We start from the raw sequence: 24,097 nt of genomic DNA, 5'->3' as shown, positions 1-24,097 counted from the left end.
TTCTGGTGCTACACAACACAATCTCTTCAGCAAAAAGCATGCACCATGTTGATCTTTTATCTCATGACTCCCCCCATCCATAACCAATTCAAAGTGGTGAGGACTTAAAGAAGATCCCTGTTGCAGACCTCCTCTAACCGGGATCTTGTTGGAATAGCGAGATACGAACAGTAGCTCTACATGTTTGGCTAACATTAGTACAACTTAGATGAATTAAATGAAAATAAGCAACATCATTTTAGAATGTAAATTCAATAACTTATTTTTCAAACAAACTCTTGTTGGAATAACAAGAGGTGAGAATATGATATCTACATGTTTCTTGTATATTAGAACTACAGTCTTAAAACTGCTGGTTCTTTAATGGTACTTGATGGCTCTTTACTGGGTTGTGTGGTTCCTATTGCTTCATTCTGGGAAGATGGTTCTTTGCATTTTAAAAAAACTTCATATGTGGAAAAAAACTGAAATCTTTAATGTATGGTAGGCTACATAGCATGACACTAACAGAGTAAGAAAACCTGGACTTAGCTGGTGTTATAATACAGAAAGAGTCCTTTAAAATCAGGAGTCATTGGTATTTCACAAATCTGTTGCCATCAATTCAAGGTTAGTTGCTATATGGAGCCCGTTTACGGATAAAAATGAGTAAAAGTTCTTCCTGGAACCTTGATGTTGATGCGTCTTTTGGGAACCAAAAATGATTCTCCTATGACATTATTCTGAAGTATCACTCTGGTACGTTTCTTATTAACAATGTACTTATTTCAGACAAATCGAAAATGGTGCCATAGTTTCATGAAGCAGGCCCACCGAGTTGTTATTTCAGTGACAGTATACATAGTAATCAACACTGCTATTTATATTCCTTAATTTCCCCATTTTTGCCTACTTCAAGTTCAAGATTAAATTTATTGTCACATGCATAACAATGGTGTAATTCGTTGATGATTAACCAAATGCCAAACATTTATTTTTGTGTTAAAGTCATATGAAAAAATTTAGGAACCCCTCTCGGCTAGCATAATAATTTACTCTACAGTACTTTCAACAAGAAAGATAACAGTGGCATGTCTTTCATTTCCTAGTACTGGGGTGTTTTACGAACATTTTTAGTGAAGCAGTATTTAGTTGTATGAAATTAAATCAAATGTGAAAAACTGACTGTGCAAAAATTTGGGCACCCTTGTAATTTTGCTGATTTTAATGCATGTCACTGCTCAATACTGATTACTTGCAACACCAAATTGGTTGGATTAGCTCAGTAAGCCTTGAACTTCATAGACAGGTGTGTCCAATCATGAGAAAAGGTATTTAAGGTGGTCAATTGAAAGCTGTGCTTCCCTTTGACTCTCTTCTGAAGAGTGAAAGACAGCATGGGATCCTCAAAGTAACTAAACAAAGATCTGAAAACAAAGATTGTTCAGTATCATGGTTTAGGGGAAGGCTAAAAAAAGCTACCTCAGAGGTTTAAACTGTCAGTTTCAACTGTAAGGAATGGAATCAGGAAATGGAAGGCCACAGGCACAGTCGTTGTTAAACCCAGCAGGTCTGGCAGGCCAAGAAAAATACAGGAGCGGCATATGTGCAGGATTGTGAAAATGGTTACAGACAACCCACAGATCACCTCCAAAGACCTGCAAGAACATCTTGCTGCAGATGGTGTGCCTGTACATCATTCTACAATTCAGTGCAATTTGTTCAAAGAACATCTGTATGGCAGGGTGATGAGAAAGAAGCTCTTTCTGTACTCACGCCACAAACAGAGTCACTTGTTGTATGCAAATGCTCATTTAGACATTGGCCTTCCGGCCATCTGACCTTACCTTCTTGTGTTGTTATTTATTCATTAATATTATTACTTATTTTTAATTGTTTTCTCTTTTGTAACTTCAGTTTTGTAATCTTGTAAAGCACTTTGGGCTACACTGATGTATGAAAATGTGCTCCATAAATAAATGTTGTTGGGTTAGGCTCCTTGTGCCTGACAACCCTACCCTGGATAAGCGGGTATAGAAAATGGACAGCTGGACTAGTAAGGTAATGACTTTTTTCAGGTTCATGACTATATTTGGGCTCTCTGTCTGTTTTCCTGCACTGGGACAAGGCTGCTCCAATGTGCACTGTTCACTGTTGGCTGCCACACTGAGGCCCAATTTATTTGCCCACACTTTGCTTACATTGGCTCAATGTCTGTTTGGGCAGCATTCGGGTGAAAAATTAAAGAGTTGAAATCAAATAAATTTTTATGTTAAACTGTCTTCAGCTAAATGAATTGCCTATATAAAGTATGAAAAATAAGTAAAAGTTTGTAAGTTTTTAAATTAAAAAGCATAACGTCACAGAGATGCCCATTCATCCATAGTGCCGCACATTGCTGATCAGTGCCGACTGTGACAAACCATCTCGTGGTTATTTGTATTGTTCCGTTTCAGGTGACCACACGGGAGAGCACGCCGACGACACATTTGTGCGCACACCGTATGATTCGAGCGCTGCTACTGTGCTGCCTCCCCTCCCCGTGTATTTTCAAATTATAGGAAAATAAACTTCAGGAGATCATCAGATATGCATGTTTTAAGCATGACTTTAAAACAGTTATAATGTAGACAATACATGTCATTTACATGTACACGGAAAGTGCCCTGCTGAATTTTTTTTTTTAGTTTGATACATTCACATGCTCATCTCACGGCTGAATGGGGGGCTTATTAGTTATTCACGGTTCGCTGTGGTATTTTTAAGTCCAGTCTATCCCATGCAGCCCTAATCGGCTCGTGTAAAGAAACGAAACGGGTGCGATAAAATGATTTACTTGCATTTAACTCACTACCTTACACAATACCAGAATGAATTATTTTTGGCACCACATTTAAAGTTACGATGTGCTTTCGCCCTCTTTAGATCTGCCTGGTAATTAACGCATTGGAACAACGTCAGATTTGCACAAGTGTAGCTCGGTTTTGTTCAGCGTTGCTAAATCTATCGCTGTTTAAGCGGCGTCGTTTCGTGTCATGCAGGGGAGACGTTCACGCATTTAAGGTGAATCTCTTGGCCATGCCTCTTTAAAAGGCTTCGAAGTTCCTCTGAAGCGGCGTCTCGATCGGCGCTCCTCCCTTTCGTGTACCTGATGTCGAATGTGAATCGCATCTCAATCGCACGCCTCGGCTCTTTCAGCGGCTCCCTCCGTGTTTACCAGCGCTCGGCGCTTTCACTTTGACAACAAGAATTCGTCTCATCCAGCGCGTGCACTGCACCTGCCGTCTCCGCTCCGCATCCGAGCATCCGCGAAACGTAACGAGTCCTTGAATCCACCTGCAGTGCCGCCTCCTGGACAGAAACGAAGCCTTCCATGCAACTCGTGCACTATAAGCTCGTCGGCTGCTTATGTATCTCAGCCAAAGCCGGAGAGGAGCGTTCAGGCAGCGGTATGGCTGGGAGAGTGCTGTTTTTACTCGGGGTCTTGGTGGCCGGGACCTGGGCAGGAGGCGGAGGGGTAGCTAGCGGGGGACATCACGAAGAGGATGCGGAGAGCCCTTGCGAAGTGAAGACGGTTACCGTGTCTACTTTACCGGTGCTTCGGGAGAATGAGTTCAGTTTTACCGGAGGAGGTGCAAGCAGCTTGGCCGGGGGAGGAGCAGGAGAGTCCCGGCTGCTGCTTTTCGTTAGGACCGACTTGCCGGGGAGGATCTCCGTGCTGGATGACCTGGACAACACGGCTCTGCCTTACTTCACATTAGGTAAGGCTGAGGGGGGAATTCTTCGCCCGATGAGCCGCACTTGACAAGTTCGCCTCGATGTGCGTTATTTGGGAAGGGGAAACTGGATCGAGCGTGCTGGCGAGATGCACACGCGCGGCGGATACTTTATTCCCACGTTGCCGCTGAAGGTGATGCTATTCACTGGGAATGCTTTTTGGACTTGTCTTGCTGTTGCTGGCTGTCATGTTGTTGTGTGGCTCCTCGTAACGATGTGTCGCTTTTGGACCTCGTGCAGGCTGTGGAGTGCCAGCAGCGCAGCTCTTCTTTTTGACTTGTTTTGGGCAGGATTCACGTGTATGTCTGTTTATTTCGAATGAGGTTTTATGACGAAATCACCCATCCCTATGACTATTTATTGGTAGATTGCACGTTGAATAATAAACGGAAACATCTCACAATACATTATATTGTTACAAATTATAACAAAACGTGTTACTCGATCTATAGCATCCAAGAACCATGGGAACGCCAAATAACTCGGGCAACTTCTGCCCAGGTGTGATTGTGTTAGTTTTTTTTCTCGATCAAGCTCATTTTTTATTATTATTATTAGCCATTGCCATTAACGGGTTTGCTTTCTGTTGCTGTCATCGTCAAAATGTAATTGTTAGGCGCGCGGTCCGCTATGGCGTCAAGGCGCTATATTCCCATGGCCTGCCTTTGCTGTGCTATGGTTACAACTTTGTTTTACTTGCCAGTTTCCCACTTTGAGAGAAAGGGTGACATCTTACAGTGTTAAACATATGTGTTTTCCTCTATAGCGCCTTCTGGACAGACACAGAGAGTTGCACAAGTTTGCAAATATTGTAAAGCAATCACTCTGCGATTTTTTTTTTTTGTAAAGACACGTGAATTACATAAAATCCCCTACAATATGATAACACGGGTTAAGACAGTATTAGGGGAGACAGTGTAGTGGTTAAGGCTGTGGGTTTCACATCCTTAGGTTATGGATTCAAAACCCACCTCAGATGCTATGAGATCAGGAGGAAGTTACTTCACCTGCCTCTGTTACAATTTGGATAAATAAAAGTAAACAGACGTTTCTCAAATGTTGCAATTCACCTTGGATAAAGACGTCAGCCAGGTAAATAGTTTGTGTCCGTAACAGGTTAATATATTTCAGTGCTGACAGTTTGATTTGGCGTCCACCTAGCAGAGCCGTTTGATCTGCAGGGGATAAAATCCCACAGTTAGAGAAGCCGTGTTTTCAGCTTGTGAAAGGCAAATCAGTTTTTAAACATAAAGATTTTAATACTCACTCGAGTACATCTGTCAAAGCTACAGCAAATGAGCACAGGAACACAAAAAAAAAAATAAAAATCTGACTAGAGACCCCTTGACACCCGTGTTCTCGAGATCTGATTGAGTTCCGTCCGCTTCCAAACAATTTAACTGATTGTGGGATATTTAGTGACTCTCTGTTTTACTCAGCGCCAGAATCAAAGCAAAGAAGGAAATGACTAACAACAAAATTTGCAGTGCAAATTGGCGTGAAATTAAAATAAACACATTTTGGGTTTTCAAGTGAGGATCCTGACACACAGAAAGAAAGAAAGGAAGAAAAAAAACAGCTTTGCTGAAATTAAGATTTAAATCAAAATTTTACCAACCACTTCATTCTCTTTTGTAATTTTCCCTCAGCTTGAAAAGAGACTCTAGCACCATAAAAACGAAAGCAATCTAGTGAGTAATGAAAATGAAATTCCAAATTGCTAAAATGATAGCGCAGATCATTCTAACTACCCGGATGCACAATGGGCATAATCATTTAACACTAGCAGAAGAGGTGGGCACCCAGTTTATTTTTTTTTTACTCCTAGTGTGAAATAAAATAGATGGTGGTTCCCCAAATCTTTTTAATTTGTTCCTCCCCCCCAAAAACACTGCTGGATTCTTAGTTGCTAGTGCTACTGCTCCATGGCTCCTGTGTTCGGGGTTCACGTCAAGTGCATTGTCGTATGTTCTCCTCAGTCCATAAAAGATTTGGAAGGCAGTGTACAGAGGTTATGGCTTCGGACTTCAAACTCTGCTTTCAGATCCCGCTGCTCACACTGTGTGACCCTGAGCAAGTCACTTCACCTGCTTGTGCTACACTTGGAAAGCAGAAAGTAACTGAACTGGTCACATCTCAGATGTTGTAAGTCACCTTGGATAAAGGTGCCAGACAAATAAGAAAGGAATTAGCAATAAGTTTTACTCCAGTTTTTCTTCCACATCCTGAAGATGGGTGTGTTGGATTAATTACTGATTATAAGTTCTCCCCATGAGAGTGTGACAGGAGGTGTCCCTGTGATGGCCTAGTGTGTTGTCCGGGGTTGGCCCTTACCTTGTGTCTGATATTTTTGAGATAGGCAATGGCCCCCCCATGACCCTTAATTAAGGAATAAACAGCTTGAAAATCTTGTGCTATTCTATGTTACATGAAGCACCCAGAGTCAAGTGTGATCCAAAGATAAATATTGAGATCTTACCATTCTTTACATCCACATCCTTCAATTTCATGAACCCACTTCATTCAGTGTAGAGTTGTGGGGCTTTTTTATTAGCAGATAATAATTCCACATCTTATTTTACAGAGGGCATTATTTCCTGTTAGCATATTTTACCTTACATTTAGCCATTGACTGTCTTCATGCAAAATGAAGGTGAAAGTTTAAGTTCGTTAATGTTCAGGCTAGATGTTTAAATTGGCTTCTTCAGTCTGTCTATCTTACATGTATATGTACAGTTTTTTTGTGATCTGTCTTTTATTTGCAGTAAGCAATAATACAAGACTATAAGTTTAAATATGCTTCTATCTATCTATCTATCTATCTATCTATCTATCTATCTATCTATCTATCTATCTATCTATCTATCTATCTATCTATCTATCTATCTGTGGTGTCTTTCATATACACAGTACATATACATACTGTATATATTATATCACAGTGATCTATCTGTCTATGCACTCAGAATTGAAAAGACTTATCCACCCTCATCTGTATTTTTACATAAGTATATTTTAATTGGCTGTCCTACCTGTCTAAGATGGGTTGAAATCTAAGTAATCAATGGAGACCTCAGCATTAACAGTCGCAGCAAATATGTCTCTGTTAAATGCCATTTGGTATGGGATTCGTAAAAGTTGTGATAATGTTTGAGATGTGCCATTTTATGAAATGACAAATGCAGTGCATTTTATTTCTAAAGCAGCTTGTGATGCACCATCTTTTGGAACGACATTCACATAGCAACTGGACGAACACACGGACAGGCACAGAGGCACTTATCCTTTTCTTAAGGTGGATAAGACTCTTTTTTTTTTTTTTTTCAAATACATTTGCTAACCTTTTCTGACTCCTTTAGAAATACATTTCCTGTCTTTGATACTATTTTTTTTTCATTTTGCTTTATAGTAATATTGAATTTCTATTGTTTGATTGGGTCATGGTATACTGTTAAGAGCACCTGGTGTGGGTGATCGCCATGTTCCCATAGAGGTTAGCAGCTGAGAAGAGACATCTTTATCTTTAATAGAAAAGCAGTGCAGGGAGCTTTGGTGATTGGGACAGGTGTAGCTTAGAGCTGAAATCAACCATTTAGTTTGTTTGTGTCAGACTAGTAAGTCCCAGTGATTGAAGCAGCTGTCCATTTGCAGGTAAGGGTGCCTTTAAGTAGATATGCCTAACACTCATAAAAAACAACATGGTTAATGTTAACTGTAGTGTAGGCAAACCAAAATACCAAACATCAGAATTTCCATAATAATGCACTCATGGTATAATAATAAGAGCACCTGGTGTGAGTGATTGCCATATTTCTACACAGGTTTGTGGTTGAGGAAAAGACGTTTTACAAAAGTAGCAGTGCAGTGAGTGGGCACCTGCTTTGGTGTAGTCCAGGTCTGAATATATATATATATATATATATATATATACACTAGGGGGTTACCTCCTGCTCGCTTTGGTCACCAAGCCCCCTTTTCTGTGCTACGCAGCAGCCACTTCACGTTGTGAAGAAGAGGGCTGAACACACCCCAAGGATACACGGTCGCTCCTCCGAAACCCCGTCTTAAACGGTTATACAATGGGGAACAAATACAGTTTTTTTTTTTTTACCTCCTCTTTGCTCGATCAGCTGCTGGCTTGCTGCCGTGCCGTGTGATTTGCATCTCGTTCAGCACTTTGATCTTTTAAAAGCTTGTATAGCTTACCCTTTGTCTTTTATTTCCGGCCCTGGACGTGGTTAAATCTCTTGGCACAAAGTCTGGTCTCGTGGGATGTGATTTCTTGATATTTATTTAGTTTATAATTTAAGAACTGGAATAATAATCAAAAAATCTAACCATATCACATTAACGTTCGATAAATTCTGAAAAGAATGATACGAAACATACTGTATATATGTAGGTTTTAAAATAAGCCGATTTAAAGTGTGACAACAAACGTGACATAAAATCGTTGCACAAAATCATTGCACTTTTGGATTTTATACATAGAGAGTAGATATAAAAGCTTGTAAGTCTCTTTACTTAATGCAGCTGTCCACATGCAGATAAAGCTGTTCACCTGGTACACTATAAAGCAGCTATATTAAAGATACTCTTTCATGATGAATCTCTATCTATCTATCTATCTATCTATCTATCTATCTATCTATCTATCTATCTATCTATCTATCTATCTATCTATCTATCTATCTATCTCTTTTTTCTTTAGTTATAATAAACAACACTACAATAAATATGCTACTTACTTAAGAAGAATTAACAAAACAATCAAAGGATCAAATAATGAAAGGATTTGGAGACATAGCTGATAAAAGTGCAAACCCTCACAGACCTCCCTTTTTTCAATATGTGTATATATCATCATCAGCGTTTCCCTGAGTAGCTGGATATAAGATTTTCATTCTGTTTATCCTTATGAGGGTAATGGCAATAACACACAGACTTGGGCCAAGCAGAACTACCTTATCTGTGAAACGTCCTCCAGCCACTGCTGTTGAAATCCCAGACTCATCCAAACGAGTTGAACATTTCATAAATCTTCCCCCAGGGCATGTGCCTTGCACCCGTCCTAATGGAGGCATCCAAAGGGCACCCGTTGTGTAGGACAAAAATCTCCTTAAATGGCTTCTTGTGATCTGGATAACCTGGTCTACTCCTGAACCTCTAAGCTGGTCACATTGAGTATATGTTTGGTAAAACAAGAAGCACGAGAAAGGTCATAAAAGTTTGGATCCCATTTAATGAGAGCCAAAAGTAAAAAGCAAAGTCCAGCAGAAAACACTGGGTGTCTGTTGGCTGTGTACAGGTTTGGTTTGCCAGCTCTTCATGAGTCTCTTTTCTTCATTTAGCAAATTCTCCATCAGAAGTTGTGTCCCTTATGCATCCTGGGGCACCTCAGGACCCCTCTTTTGGTCTGAAGATGAAAAAGAAGGAGACATTAGTGATTGTTACCCCTTAGGATCTTGAGGTGGAGATGTCACCTAATCCAAGCCTTGTAGAAGCTCTCTGTGCACACACATCTGAGAGTATACTTTCTATTTAGACTTTTGAATTGTAGTACATTTTACATGTTACTATTACATTTTCATATTTGTAAATCTGTGCGACTTATACCTGGAAGCACCTTCTCCTCCTGCTGCTGTGACAGTCTTCAAGTTGGCAGTGGAATATAAGCCTACAGGCTTTACAGAATAGTGCAGTCTCACTTTACCACATGAGATCATATTTAAAGAACAAAATGTTGCCTATGTTTCAAAGACGTGCACAAGTTTTGTTCAAGTGGCTAAGGATAGGTTGGGGTTCGGTTTAGTCCATGATATTGTACTGAAGAAGCCATAGTCCCATTTCCTGGAGTTTTGGCATCTGTTCCCTAAGTGTTTCACGGCACTGACTCATGGAGCCACTGCCAGCTTGAAGTCTGTCAAAGGAGGAGGAGGAGGAGGAGGATTGACTTGAACAAGAGCACTATATAGGAATATATATGGCTCATGGAATGTCACCCTGAACTGGCATTATAAGAAGTCCAGTGTTAATCTGTGAAGGATGCTTAGATGGGTCTTTTCTTGTAACAGTATACATAAATATACATAAATGCCCTTTTGGTTAAAGTGATGTGCCTCTGCTTATAGTGGATAGATGTCTGCATTTCGTAAGTGCAGAGTTGTAAGTATTGTATGGTGACATTTCTGCATTTTTGCTGAATGTTTTATTTGAATTATTTTTATTTTTGCAAAGGAGAAGTTGTGTGGCTTATGCCTCAGTTTGATAACTTTTAAATAAATAGGCTGTTTTTACTCGGAAATTCCATGCTCCTCCGACTTGTAAGAACTTGTTCATTTGTTGCAAATGACATTAGGTTTTGATTGACAATTTTGATTAAGGGTAAGAAAAGTAATGTATCGCATACAAGTCTGAGTGTGTGTGAGCACGTTGTGAGGTCGATACGGCTTTTATTCATTTGCCGCGTTTCAGCTGATGTTCAGATGGCTGCACTCTACATTTCCAAATGACGATCCCCTCGGAGACACCAGTTGCTTATTACTTTGAAAGGATCATGTTGAAGGATCTCATTTGTTCAGGCTGTAGTGGGATTTGTTCATTTCAATCAAGAAGTGTCTGCTGCTGCTGCTGCTGCTGGGACTGGGGGGTATGTGGGATACAGCAGAGACTGAAGTAGCTGGTGGCCTTTTCCTCAGTTTTGCCGTCCAAGAAAATTGCTTGCTTGCATGTAATCATGCGAACCTTGAAAAAGATCGGTGTGTTGGACTTTCTGCGAACCTTGAAAAAGATCGGTGTGTTGGACTTTCTGATTGAAAACTGATGTTTTAATAGTCATCTTTCTGGTTTTGGCTAAGTTTGTATATGGAATAAAAAAGAACAAAGGCTGACAAGAAATTGTGAGAGTATAGTGTGACCTCATAACACTGTCAGATTGCTTTTTTTCTAATGTAGACAACAGACGTGCTATTTTGTGTAGCTTTTTTTTTAAAGAAAATATAGCAGCATAGTGGCACAGTGGTTAGTGCTGCCAGATCTGTGCTTCAAAAGCCAAGTGCGATTGCTGGACCGGTCACTTTCTGTATGGTGATTCATTTGAACTCCAGTTTCTTCCCACATATAGTTTGGGCTACTGTGTTAAGTTGGAGGTATAAAGTGGCCCAGTATGAGTAAGTGTGGGACCATAAGAAAGTCTGGAATCCTATTGTAGCAGAAAAACACAAATGTGTATCCCTGCATGCATTTTATTTCTATGTGAATTGATGAGTGTTACGATTGTGCCTTTGCTGTGTAAGTAAGATGTCCTCTATCAGTCCTGTTCTAAACCAAGGGAACGGCGAGATAATTACTTTGCAATATATTTTATTTTTTAGGAATTTATAAATAAGAAGCTTATCTTTAGAGATACATGTGTGTCAGATACTTTTTATATGTTTACCTAATTTGGGACTTTTACTTAAGATTATATGTAAATCTTTAGCGATGTTACTAGAATATACCATTTATCTGCATGCTGATTGGTGTCAATTGAAATGATTTAAATATGATATGTAAAGTAATCTCTGCTGTACTTGAGATTTTGTCTTTTTAGACAGTAGGCCATGTTGTACTGAACAAGAGCCCGTGGTGGCTTCACCAAGCTTGAATTTCATTTGTAATGGTGGCTCAAGACTTTTCTTTATTTACTGAATATTTTCCCTAACACTGTCCAGATCTGTTTTTGATGCTATGGCAATAGACGTTGCTTCTAGACAAATCAGTATTGAAATAGATGCAGATGCATGTCATACAGTACATTTTCTAAACTTAAGTTTTCCTGACATGGTGTCGCGTATTTGTTAATAGCGACCCTTTACAGTTTTGTAGATCAAGGGGTCAAATCCTAACGTGCTATCCATTAAGTTAATTTCCTTTTTGTTGTGTTTTCCAGTTGACTCCTACTGTATGTCCTATAGATGTGTCTGTAAAGTGACTTAGGGACTGTATGTTGTCCTGTTATGAGCCTATGAATTAGTGTGTGTGTATGTGTACATGTGTGTGTGCCCGTGCCCTTTAATGCACGGTCCCTATTGTTGTGTTCCATTTGAACTGGGAAATTGGAATTTCCAAGTCTCCAGTCAGAATTTTCAACTGGAACATCCCCACAAGTTGGATTTTCTGCTTGGAAACTCTGGGCTGGTCTGTCAAGTCTGAGTTTGACCAACTCAATCCAAAATAGCAGCATGCATCACAAACTTTAGTGAAAGTTGTAGTATTATGTTGTTCATTAGCACTTTTTTCGATTTGTGTTTTATCAACTCATTTGTAAACACAAGACTGTCCAGCCTCTATCTGTGGACATGTTGCTGTGGTGTTTGGATGTGCAAAACGCCACTTAATACATTGTTCAGCAGTTGTCTGCGTTCTGAATGAGCAAACACAACAAAGGTATACCTGGAGGCATCCTTATTGTTTTTCCGTATTTCAATTCGGATGTGACATCATTTGCAGCTCCGATATTCGACTTCTGAGGTAAATGGAGTGCAGCATTAGGATGTGGCATAATGCCTTGTGAACAATACAGTCCTGGTATTGATCTTTTTTTCCTTTAATTATTCCATATTGCTATGGTTATGGGAGCAATTGGTAATGGACTTTGTACCGCATCACTGGCATGTGCTACACAGCCTCAACTGAGAAAAGCTCAACCTGGAAATGCAAAGAAAGAAGTGATTCAAAAACAAAAACAAAACAAGAAGTGGTCCTCATTTTAATACACATGATGACCTTCATGCACCATCAATAAATAGGTAATTCAGGGTGCACACATGCACGCACCCAAGGGTATTGCAGGGCCAATTGGTCCAGCCGCTCCGGCAGAAACAGACAAAATTCGAGAAATGAAATGACATTCCAAAATCCTTGCTATTGCAAAGCTGCATTTTCTCCACAGCCAAAAAATCTAACGTTAGCAACAGTTTTATTTTAGCTGACAGCGCATCTTCAGGAAGATGGACTGGGATCCGTTATGCTGATTATTCCATCTTTTTTTGCAATGTTGTTCAGCATTTTCAAAACATCCTGCCTTTCCATGAATACACATACCAGTCTCTGGCAGAACATCATCTTCTCGTAGCTCCTAGCAAGTTAGGACAGCTTATGAGCTCTTCTAAATCCTGGTCAAGTTAGGAATCGTTTGTTCCCTAAATTAGGAAAATGAATAAATTGCTATTACTCCTACTCCTAAGAGTGTGTCTTGGAGTGGTGAAAATTTGGTCCTACTCCTACCTGTAAGAGTTGGACTAAGTTTGTGTCATTCTGTGATATTATTATTTTTTATTTATTTATTTCCTACTTCTGACACTTTTCATAGGACGACATGGTGGCGCAGTGGTAGCGCTGCTGCTTCGCAGTTAGGAGACCCGGGTTCGCTTCCCATGTCTGCGTGGGTTTCCTCCTTGTACTCCGGTTTCCTCCCACAGTCCAAAGACATGCAGGTTAGGTGCATTGGCGATCCTAAATTGTCCCTAGTGTGTGTACTTGGTGTGTGGGTATGGGTGTGTGTGTGTGTGCGTGCACCCTGTGGTGGGCTGGCACCCTGCACGGGGTTTGTTTCCTGCCTTGCACCCTTGTGTTGGCTGGGATTGGCTCCAGCAGACCCCCGTGACCCTGTAATTAGGGTATAGTATGATGGATGAATGGACACTCTTCATAAATTTGGGCACTATTTCCTAAAATCTTGCTATGAATTCTTAACTGTTTTTGATGTAGGGTTTTGTCAAAAAATAGGCCAGACATTTGGTTACAATCTTTGTTTGATTGCAGACTTACATGTTCTCTTCTGATTCCCATACTTTAAAGATCTGTTCATTTTCTTTTTAACACACTGAACACAAAGTACGAGTTAAGTTGTATCTCAGTGAGGCAGTCAAGGTGCGATGTATGATATACAGTAACTCATATGTCAGTATACAGCCACTGCAGACAGACAGCTTGCTACTGAGCTTTGCTGCCCCATCTCAGTTATCTACTATAGTCCTGCCATCTAGTAGAAAGCTGTAGATTTTTTTTGTTTTAGACGTAACAGCTTGCATAAAATAGTGTTAAAAATAGACAGTCCGTAGTTAAAAAAAAGCATAAAGCTGCTGATGTTTTGAAACAACTAGATTTATTGCAAGATGAATATTTTGATGATAACGACAGTGATCAAAAATCAGTTGGATGATGTAGCACCTGTAGGCCTTGGTACTAATTGCGGATCACTGCCCTGAAAAAGTTTCTTCATCACAGTCTCTTCAGACTCTTCATAACTGTCAGGACATACCCACATGGGCAGTCTGCTGCCCACTGAGTGCAAACAGTCACCAGCTACCAAATGTGTTGTGCACAACAAGTGTGGACAGCTCAAAGAAAAGCGTTATACAAGGGATGTTCAAAAAGGCTCTGCACTTTTATATTTTTTGTTGGAAACGGTGAAGGTGGGAGGAGTAGTAATTGGGCAGTATAAAATTGGTATAACTCTGGGAGAATTGCATCACAAATGAAAATAACTATGTAGAAATTGATATAATTTGTTTTTGAAATTCTTAATGAACAGAGTTAAAAAAAAAAAAAAGAGTCTAAACGTTTTGAACATCCCTCATATTTACAGCACATGTCCTTGTATGCCTTTACTCTGCATGGTGCCATGGACGCTCATTCATATGTGGACTTCTAGTTGTGTTGCTGGTCAAAATAAAGTAATTAACAGTTTATTTTTTCAAAGAATTATTGATAATAAAACCGTTGCTTACTAATAAATTTCTTTACGTTTTGATAGAGTTCATTATTTATCATATATGCATAGACCTATACTGCAGCGTCCCTGTAATAAATGGTCCAGCAGTCAATGTGTTAAAGAATACAATTTACATGGAGAGCTGCTGATTGCACGCAAACATCAAATGGGCACAGATCCAGCACTGCTAACCTCTGCACCACTGTGCCACCCTGCATTATCGTATGTTATGTTATATCACCAAACCAACTTGCTAAGAATGTGCCAGCTTGACACAGGCAGGGACAGAGCCAGAAATCAGACTTTGTCCCCTAAAAGTGTGAGGCAGCAGCCCAAATCACCTTGTGCAGGACCACAACAAACACTTCAGTTAGCTTTTTCAGAAATAAATGAGAATAACATGAAATATAGCCATCTTTACAACCTACTTGTCTCAATTCCAGCTCAGAGCATTATAAATGGATGGTTTGTTTTCATTAACCAAACAGCAGCCTATCAGTTGGCCACATTATTATTATTATTATTATTATTATTTTTTAATGTTGAGGTGGATTTTTAAGCATCCTGATCAGACTCTTTAATTAAAAGGAAGCTCACTTTGAACTCCATGTTAGTAATGGAAAAAAACACACCTCCAGTGCGTCCCAGCAGAATTAAATGCACATGAAGAATCTCAAGTGGCACACTTCGCCCCTGTTGCCCGTCTGTGCTCTTTTAACGAATGCATCTACACATGCATGAATTTATTTACTGCGTTTTGCTTCAACATTCAGCCATGTGAATGGGCTTTAGTTTTTCTTCATCTCTTCCTTCATTTTCTGTAGTTAACAGTTTGGATGACTTGCTTTTTCTAACCACGGCAAGTGATATAAAGATGCTCACATTGGACTGGTTTGAAGAATTTGTTCACGCTTACCTAATCAGTCACCTCAGTCAGCAAGCTGATGGTCTGCCAAAATGAATATTTTAAACATTTTATGTCATCTGTGAGAAAGATTGTTAAGATCACCCTCCCCACTCTTTGGTTTGTTACAATACCAAAAGATGAAAATGCTGAAATAGATTTAATTCTTGTGTTTAACATAGAGGGTAGAATTGCGTCTTGATCTGCTTGTGTGTGATGCCATTTTCAGTGACGTCTGACTTGTATTTCTCCTGCACCTGCAAGTAAGTGACACGCTAGTTCCTGAAGAGATAACTATTTCTTGGCCTTCACACTGCCACACTAAGACAAAAAGCTTTGTATTGGAATGTATTTTTAGGGTATCTCGTGATGTACCTCTTAAGGCAGGCTGATGTCTACTTGCAATTTCTTGTTGCAGTGTCTTCATTCGAGTGAGTACCTTGGTACTGAAGTGTGGAAAGAAAGGGCAAGGATTAGGGGTGTGTGTGTTTGTGTGCAGGCAAGCAGTCCTTCATTTTGATTTTCTCTAATATTCTAATAATGAGTTTGTGTGTGTCTGTGGGGGTGAACTACAATGGGCCAGCATCCCATCCAGCCTGGTTCCTCACGTCCCTAAAACTGGATTAGGTATGTTGAAATGTTGTTACTTTGTTTTTAATTACATTATGTATATAAACTAGCTGTGCAAGCCTGTGATGTAAAAAACCCGGGCTCCTAGAAACCATGGATTCTGGCACTTCAGTCAATCAATTGCATCAGTTGTGCATTAGGAGCTAAGCGAGTTTCTCTCTCCTTGGAGGTTTTGTTTTGCCAATGTGCTCGCCATGCTTGTGTATTAGCGGCTAAGCAAATTTCTCTTTCCTTGGCGGTTTTGTTTTGCCAACATGGCGAGTCACTGTCCTGTGCGATAAGCTAATTTTTTCAAATTTGTTCTTGCTCTCAGGACACAAGATACCTGCTGTCTCTACCATGCACTCTTTGAGAAACTCCCCTTCGGAGAAAGGCTTGCTGGTCTTTGCTAATTTGAATGCCAGCACATAACTTGCCTTCGTGTTTGATTCTTGAATGGCAGTTTGTCGGATAAAGGTGTTTTGCTGAGCCAGCAAGCTAGCTGCCAACCTCTGAGCGGTAGCCGTCCATTCTTGCGTTGACTGGTTGTTCGCGTAATTAGCATGCTTGGTGGAAAAGTGACGGCTGATGTTGTATTCCTTTAAAACCGCAATTGTTTCTTGGCAAATAAGACATACAGCCTTTGACTGGACTTCAGTGAAAAATTATTTAGTTGTCCATTCCTTATTAAACACTCGGCATTAACTGTGGACTTTTCTTTTCTTTGGCCCACTCATTGTTGCAATTGGGTTCAGAGCAGTAACAGAATAATAACAGAGAGTAACCCGGGCTTCACAAAATCAAGTCAATGTATCACTGCGCCAAATGCACCACCTGGTGGAACGCCAAGCATTACAGGACAAGGTCAAATGAATGCAGTCATAATTATGATATGATTTGATTTGGGCAATTTTGTACCAATCTTCGGGGGGCCGGATTAAAGATACCAACAGGCCAGTTGTTGTAGTTTGCCCACCCCGATCTAGACCCTTTTCTGAGAAATGAATGGGTCCAAAAAGAGTATATAAGTAAAACATTTTTTTTGAGCACATGAAAGAAAGGCACATTGTTAGTTTTATGGTTATGTAATCGCATGTGAAAGAATCATAGCCTTCCTGGAATGGTTGGTCATTCCTGCAACCCCCAGTCCCCTCTTGAGCGGCAGCCGCACGCTCCTCTTCTGGAAGTTTCTGCCTGACTGCCTGCGTCCACTCCACTTTGCACCGACTTTTCTCTCCATTCTGCCTTCTCTCTTTTTTTTTCATGTCCCATGTCCCACTGTCTTTCTTTTGTTCTCTTGCGCAGACTACTTTTTCAAACAGCTGCTGCAATCAGATACTCCGAGGTGTGAATGAAGTACTTGACCAATCCGCTCGTGTTTGCACGCAATTGTGCGATCAGCCAAGCACCCCAGTCAACCTTGGGGCAGTGAATGCATGTTCCCCACATGCATCTGCGTCTCCCCAGATCCTGCACGCTCCGCCGGGTCATTCAATGTTTTAAATTTAAAGTGCATGTCGTAATGGAGAGATTCCATCACAGTGACTAAATGAAATTCTCTAGGCTTCTTGCACAGTGACAATAAAAATAATTTAAAAAAAAATTACTGTAAAAGAAATAATTTTTAAATAATAAAATTTGTACAAATAATATCGATCTTCAACACAAGATATAAAAGAAAATAATATGCTTCTCATAATTACAGGCATTCATTGTCTAATTTCTTCTGTAATTAATTTTATTTTTTATAAGATTTAATTGAAAAAAAGTATTTGTCTAACTAAAATGTATATGTTCTCACACATTAATTCAACTAAACACTGCTTAAATGTAAATGTACATGTACTAACATTTTTGAATAATTTTTAACAGCTTTTTTTGCTGTTAAAATACAGATTTTACTATATAATGTTTTTTAATTTTTTTTTTATTTCTAGCGTATCAGCTAGACCTTCCTATTTCTTGAGCTGTAATCTTAAATATAATTTGCCATTTTAATTAAACGGTGCTTATTTCTTGCTAAAACTTACACTATATGACACAGAAATAAATACTAAACACAACACAAACCGTTAAAAAGCTGCAAATCTATCAAATGTTCATAAGATGTTTGTCAAGAAGATACAAGGCTGGCATGCTTAGCAAGTTTCCAAGTAGAATAGACAGATTTTGCTTTTAAGCTAACAAGCCTATTGTTTACTAATCAGCAATTTCAAATCTTCCTCATTGTTTCTTTTTATTATTGAAGATGTGAGCTGCTGTACTAAACACACGCTCACTCACCATCCAAACTCAGACAAGTAGTGACCATTTTACTTAAAAAAAAAAAAAAAGAAGAAAATAGAAAGGCCTAAAATCATTAAAATGGCTTTTCTTGCCGTTTGCCTAATTGCATAGGACGACTCCTCCGATTTCTTTTTCTCAGTTTATTACTCCACTTTCTTTAATGTAAAGGCTCATATTCCAGTCTTCTGTCTCTGGTAAAGTTTGCCTTGCTGCCCTCTTTTTATAGGAGGTTTGCAGCAAAAGAAAAACAAACAAAAAATACTGAAAAAGACACTTGTACTACTGTAATACCATGCATAAAGGAACACTTGCCACTAATTTACTTTTGTTCTGCCAGAAGGTGTGAAGAGACCCAGAAATAACTGAACCTTAGGATCTCAGAGAGAAGCTAAAGAATCGGGAACCAGAGAGTCCAAAAAGAATATGTGTTTGCTTATTAGACCTTTTATCCAAATCATGGTTTTATGGCGGATTTAAAGGGTGGCGCATGATGTCATGCTATACAAATTCTGTGGGAACTGGGAGCTACGTGTTGGTAATGGGAATGATAATGTGTCGATACCCAATTGTAAAACAAAATACACTCACCTAAAGGATTATTAGGAACACCTGTTCAATTTCTCATTAATGCAATTATCTAATCAACCAATCACATCGCAGTTGCTTCAATGCATTTAGGGGTGTGGTCCTGGTCAAGACAATCTCCTGAACTCCAAACTGAATGTCAGAATGGCAAAGAAAGGTGATTTCAGCAATTTTGAGCGTGGCATGGTTGTTGGTGCCAGACAGGCCGGTCTGAGTATTTCACAATCTGCTCAGTCACTGGAATTTTCACACACAACCATTTCTAGGGTTTACAAAGAATGGTGTGAAAAGGGAAAAACATCCAGTATGCGGCAATCCTGTGGGCGAAAATGCCTTGTTGATGCTAGAGGTCAGAGGAGAATGGGCCGACTGATTCAAGCTGATAGAAGAGCAACTTTGACTGAAATAACCACTCGTTACAACCGAGGTATGCAGCAAAGCATTTGTGAAGCCACAACACGCACAACCTTGAGGCGGATGGGCTACAACAGCAGAAGACCCCACCGGGTACCACTCATCTCCACTACAAATAGGAAAAAGAGGCTACAATTTGCACGAGCTCACCAAAATTGGACAGTTGAAGACTGGAAAAATGTTGCCTGGTCTGATGAGTCTCGATTTCTGTTGAGACATTGAAATGGTAGAGTCAGAATTTGGCGTAAACAGAATGGCCCCTTAGTGCCAATTGGGCATCGTTTAAATGCCACGGGCTACCTGAGCATTGTTTCTGACCATGTCCATCCCTTCATGACCACCATGTACCCATCCTCTGATGGCTACTTCCAGCAGGATAATGCACCATGTCACAAAGCTCGAATCATTTCAAATTGGTTTCTTGAACATGACAATGAGTTCACTGTACTAAAATGGCCCCCACAGTCACCAGATCTCAACCCAATAGAGCATCTTTGGGATGTGGTGGAACGGGAGCTTCATGCCCTGGATGTGCATCCCACAAATCTCCATCAACTGCAAGATGCTATCCTATCAATATGGGCCAACATTTCTAAAGAATGCTTTCAGCACCTTGTTGAATCAATGCCACGTAGAATTAAGGCAGTTCTGAAGGCGAAAGGGGGTCAAACACCGTATTAGTATGGTCATCCTAATAATCCTTTAGGTGAGTGTAGTTTTGTGGTACCGTTAATTATTACATTCATGAAATATATAATTGGGGAAAAAGCAGCCAAAGACTCCTGTGAAATGTTGTTCTAAAAAATATTTTTTAGATTAAATGCATTTATATTTTCATATTATATAATTTATAGCAACCACAAAGCTAAGAAAAGCATATTCTGAAAAAAATTGTTTTTTTTGAAATTTGCCAATCACAAATCGAATCGACCGATTTTATTTTATTTTTTTGGATTTTTTTTTAAAATCAAATAACATTCCATACAAATAAGTCAAGTCAAGTTTTACAAGACTTGGTTCGAAACAAATCAACCCCCGCCCATCAAGTCGAATGATTTTAGATCAGAAGCAGATTGATTGGAGCATCACTACTGAAAAGTGTTCATATTGGCTAAAAAGCATGACCTGGGAAAAAATATACTACGGAGCGATCAGTCCATAGATGGTCATTAGGGAAACACTGTTGTAGATGATCGATGGGCCACCTGCATTTCAGTCAGGAGTGGCAAATATTTGCTCTCTTACCTTAAGACATTTTACAAATATACTCTTGGCAATTGCGGGTACTTGTTATGGTTTAGCCAGGTTTTTGTCCCTAACTCAAGTGATATTTTCTTTAATGTAATATTTTTGTTGGTGTTTGTTAAGTTTCCGTCTTTCATTATTTCTGTGTTTTGTTTCCTCTTATGTAAGATCATGTTTGTTTTAATATGTTTTCTTTAATTATTTACAGATAACATAAAAAAAGTTTTATGTTCACAATGAATGTCATAGGTTTAATTATCTGCCCTGTCACCATCAAGTAGAACCCAAGAAGACAGGGCCACATGACGATGCAGATAGATGATGTCCTTAGCTGTAAAAAGGAGACACTTTGGCATTGTAATCATGATCTCTGTTCTGGTCTTGTGATTTTTGCAGTTCTTATGTATTTTGTACCATGCTGTCTTTGTATTGCGATACTGGATTTATTGGCTGAAGGTTCTGCTCTTTTAGGCACAGACTACATTTTTGCACAATCCTTGCTGCCTTTTCTTTTGTGCTACTTAATTTTTTGAGTTCTTTAAATTAATTCTTTATTTTGTTATTGTGAGCCCGAGGTTGGATTGTGTTCCTCCTATCATTTCTTAATATACTGTAGTTTAAGTATTCTTTTCCCATTTTTGAAGCCTCAGCTGCTAGCAGGTGTGAACTAGCTGGTATTTTTTCTGGGTTGGGCAGTGATGGTCCTGGCTTGCTTTTTGTGGTATTTTGAGACCTTCAGCAATCTTTCTGCTTTATTGCAGTAGGAAATCCTAACAATACATTGGCAATGGCATGGCTGTGCAGTGTCTTACACTTCCAGATGGCAGATCTAGTATTCTGGGTTTGAATCTAACATCTTCACATCATCCATGAGTTAGGGATGTCACCTCGTGTCTGCGTAGGGTTTTTAACTCACCAAAGATGTGCAGGTTATTTTAATTTGCAGTTTCACATTAACCCTATATGTGTGTTTGTGAGTGGAAACTGTGAAGACTTTTGTAACCAACAATACTGGGATAGGCTTGGGCCCCCCACAACCCTGGGTTAAATGGGTTTGAGAATGAGATAATATGGGAATACCTGCACTTCTTCAGAGATAAAATGAACCAAAGCATCAAAATATATCACATTGCTTCTGTAGCCTTCTGTTTTTGAGATGTATAGATTTATTTTTACATATGGGAGAATGTGCCTACTTGAATTCTCTTTTAAACTCTTTTCTTTTTAAAATGGATTTTTTTATACTCCATGGCATAAATGGTTTCTTTAGAATAGCTTTTTATTATGCTGCCTTACTGGAGGGTGGATAATTTATACTCCAGTCATAAACTCCACCTGTCCATTTGATTGAAAGCTCACCATTATAATCTGCAGACATGGACCAGTGGTCCACTAGAAGTGCTGTAGCGTCTTTCATTACTGATTACTGCTTCTGAAAATTAAAACCCAGTTTCTCCATCATTAAAATGCTTTATGATAACATATATACATAAGATTTTTAAATGTAACCATGCCGTATGGTGGGGTGGCTTCCTGGTGCAGTGATTAGCATCTCCGTCTAACAGTTTCAGGGGTCAAAGTTACAAATAATTTTAATAAATATTGTTGGAACACCTGTGCTTTGTGTCACTAGGTCATTTTAAATTAGGATTTTAGAATTGGTGAGCATGTGCTGGTTCTAAACAATATTCTGCTTTTTTCCTTCTACTGCAAAAAAATGCAATAAATAACTGCAGACATCAGAGCCTGAGACAAAACTAAAATGCTGAAAAAAATAGTTAAAGAAATTAAATGTAATGGTCAGGAATTCAAGTTGAAAGTTTAAGACAATCGCACCTCCATCACTGCATACATGGCACCATTTCTCAGCCAGTAGCTCACACTTTAGCATTGCATTCCACTCGCCATTTTGAAACTGAACTTCTGATTCCCAGCTTTGCCCTAGATATTACTTGAAAACATTTCTGTAAATTTTAACTGCAAAAATGTAGCCTAAATAAAGATAGATAGATAGGTAGATGTGAAAGGCACTACATACTAGATAGATAGAGGCATTATGCAGATGTATTCCTGTTGGTATAAAGAAACCCCCATATTGTTCTACTGAGTAATCTGTTGGCTGAAAGTCCTTAGTGTTGGTGTGTCATAGTGAGGACGTGCAGCATTGTTCATAATGGCACTCAGTTTTGTTTACATTCTCCTAATTGCCTTGACCTCCAGGGGGTCCAGAGTGTGTCCCATAACTGAGGCTGCCCTTTTAATCAGCTTGTTGATTCAGTAGTCTTTTCTTGAAGTGAAGTTGCCAGCCCAGCACACTACAGCGTAAAAAACTCTACTGGCCATCACAGAGTTATAGAAGATGTGAAGGATGTCACTTCCCACATTAAAGGAACTCAGTCTCCTAAGAAATAAGCCTGCCCTGTCCTTTCTTATTTCTGTGTTCCAAGACCAGCCTGAAATTGATGTGGACCCCTAAGTACCTGCAGCAATGCACCACCTTCCCATCCACCCACTGAATAATTACTGGGCCTGCAGGAGTTTTGCTTCTGTGAAAGTCAATCAGCAGTTCCTTGGTTTTGCTGATGCTAAGTTGCAGACAATTCTCTTTCCACCAAGAAACAAAGTTGTCCACTTGACTCTTCTCCTCTTATCTTATCCCCCTTGTTGATACACCCCATAAATGCAAACACATCTGAGAATTTCTGCAGATGACATAACCTGGTGACATGGTTATAGTCTGAAGCATATAGAGTAAAGGATACATCCCTGTTCTTTGTGGGGCTCCAGTGTTGCTCACACAGTCCTTGAATCTCACAAACTGTGGCCTGTCCAACAGAGAGTCTATTATCTAGGACACCACAGGCTCATCCACCTTCATATCTCTGAGTATGTCTCTTAACAGGGATGGCTGGAAGGTACTGAAGGAACTGGACAATTCCAAAAACATACTCCTCACACTGCTGCCATTTTTGCCCAGGTAAGAAGAAGCCTTGTGAAGCAGATAGATAATTACATCTTCCACTCCAGTCTTTGTCTGATAGGAAAACTGCAGTGGGTCCAGGTGGTCTACCACAAGGTGACTCCTATAGTCCAGGACTAGCTCCTCAAAAGTCTTCATGATGTGAGATGCGAGTGCCACATGTCTGCAATCATTAGGTGAAAAGAGGCACCTGCCTTCATTGAAACAGTATGTTTTTTACAGCAACAGCTCTTTCTGGAGCATTGGGGACAGACTGATCAGGTGACGGAGGACACCACAAAGTTGCCCAGCACAGGCCATGAGAACACGAGGACTGACTTCACCTGGTCCTGCATCTTTTCCTGTCTGTGGCTTCCTCAACTGTCTCCTCACTTGTCATCAGCCCATAATGATTGTTGGATATCACGAATGATCCTGACTTCTTATGACATTTGAGTTATCTGTGTGGTCTGACAACAAGCTGCTTCCGCTGCTCTCTGTGGGGAGTTCAAGGCTGAAAACGTATAATTGAAAACCTGAAATTTTAAATCCTACAAACAGTACAGAGCAGGGGGTGGTATAA

General features: G+C 39.7%; 1 protein-coding gene across 2 annotated transcripts in view; it reads left to right on the top strand.

Annotated features, from left to right (window-relative positions):
* Window positions 1–3,055: 3,055 nt before the first annotated feature.
* The window catches only part of LOC120535132 (astrotactin-2-like), a 2,291,264-nt gene continuing 2,270,222 nt past the window's right edge, over window positions 3,056–24,097 (top strand). Inside the window, exon 1 of one of the 2 annotated variants that reach the window (XM_039762741.1) lies at window positions 3,056–3,740. In XM_039762741.1, the coding sequence (XP_039618675.1) occupies window positions 3,353–3,740 (388 nt within the window). In that variant the 5' untranslated portion in view covers window positions 3,056–3,352. The remainder of the gene's footprint in view (window positions 3,741–24,097) is intronic. The other variant, XM_039762742.1, reaches the window with a different exon arrangement.

Source organism: Polypterus senegalus, chromosome 9 (assembly GCF_016835505.1).
Source record: "Polypterus senegalus isolate Bchr_013 chromosome 9, ASM1683550v1, whole genome shotgun sequence".
Taxonomy (NCBI): domain Eukaryota; kingdom Metazoa; phylum Chordata; class Cladistia; order Polypteriformes; family Polypteridae; genus Polypterus; species Polypterus senegalus.
This window is presented reverse-complemented; position numbering and strand designations above follow the sequence as displayed.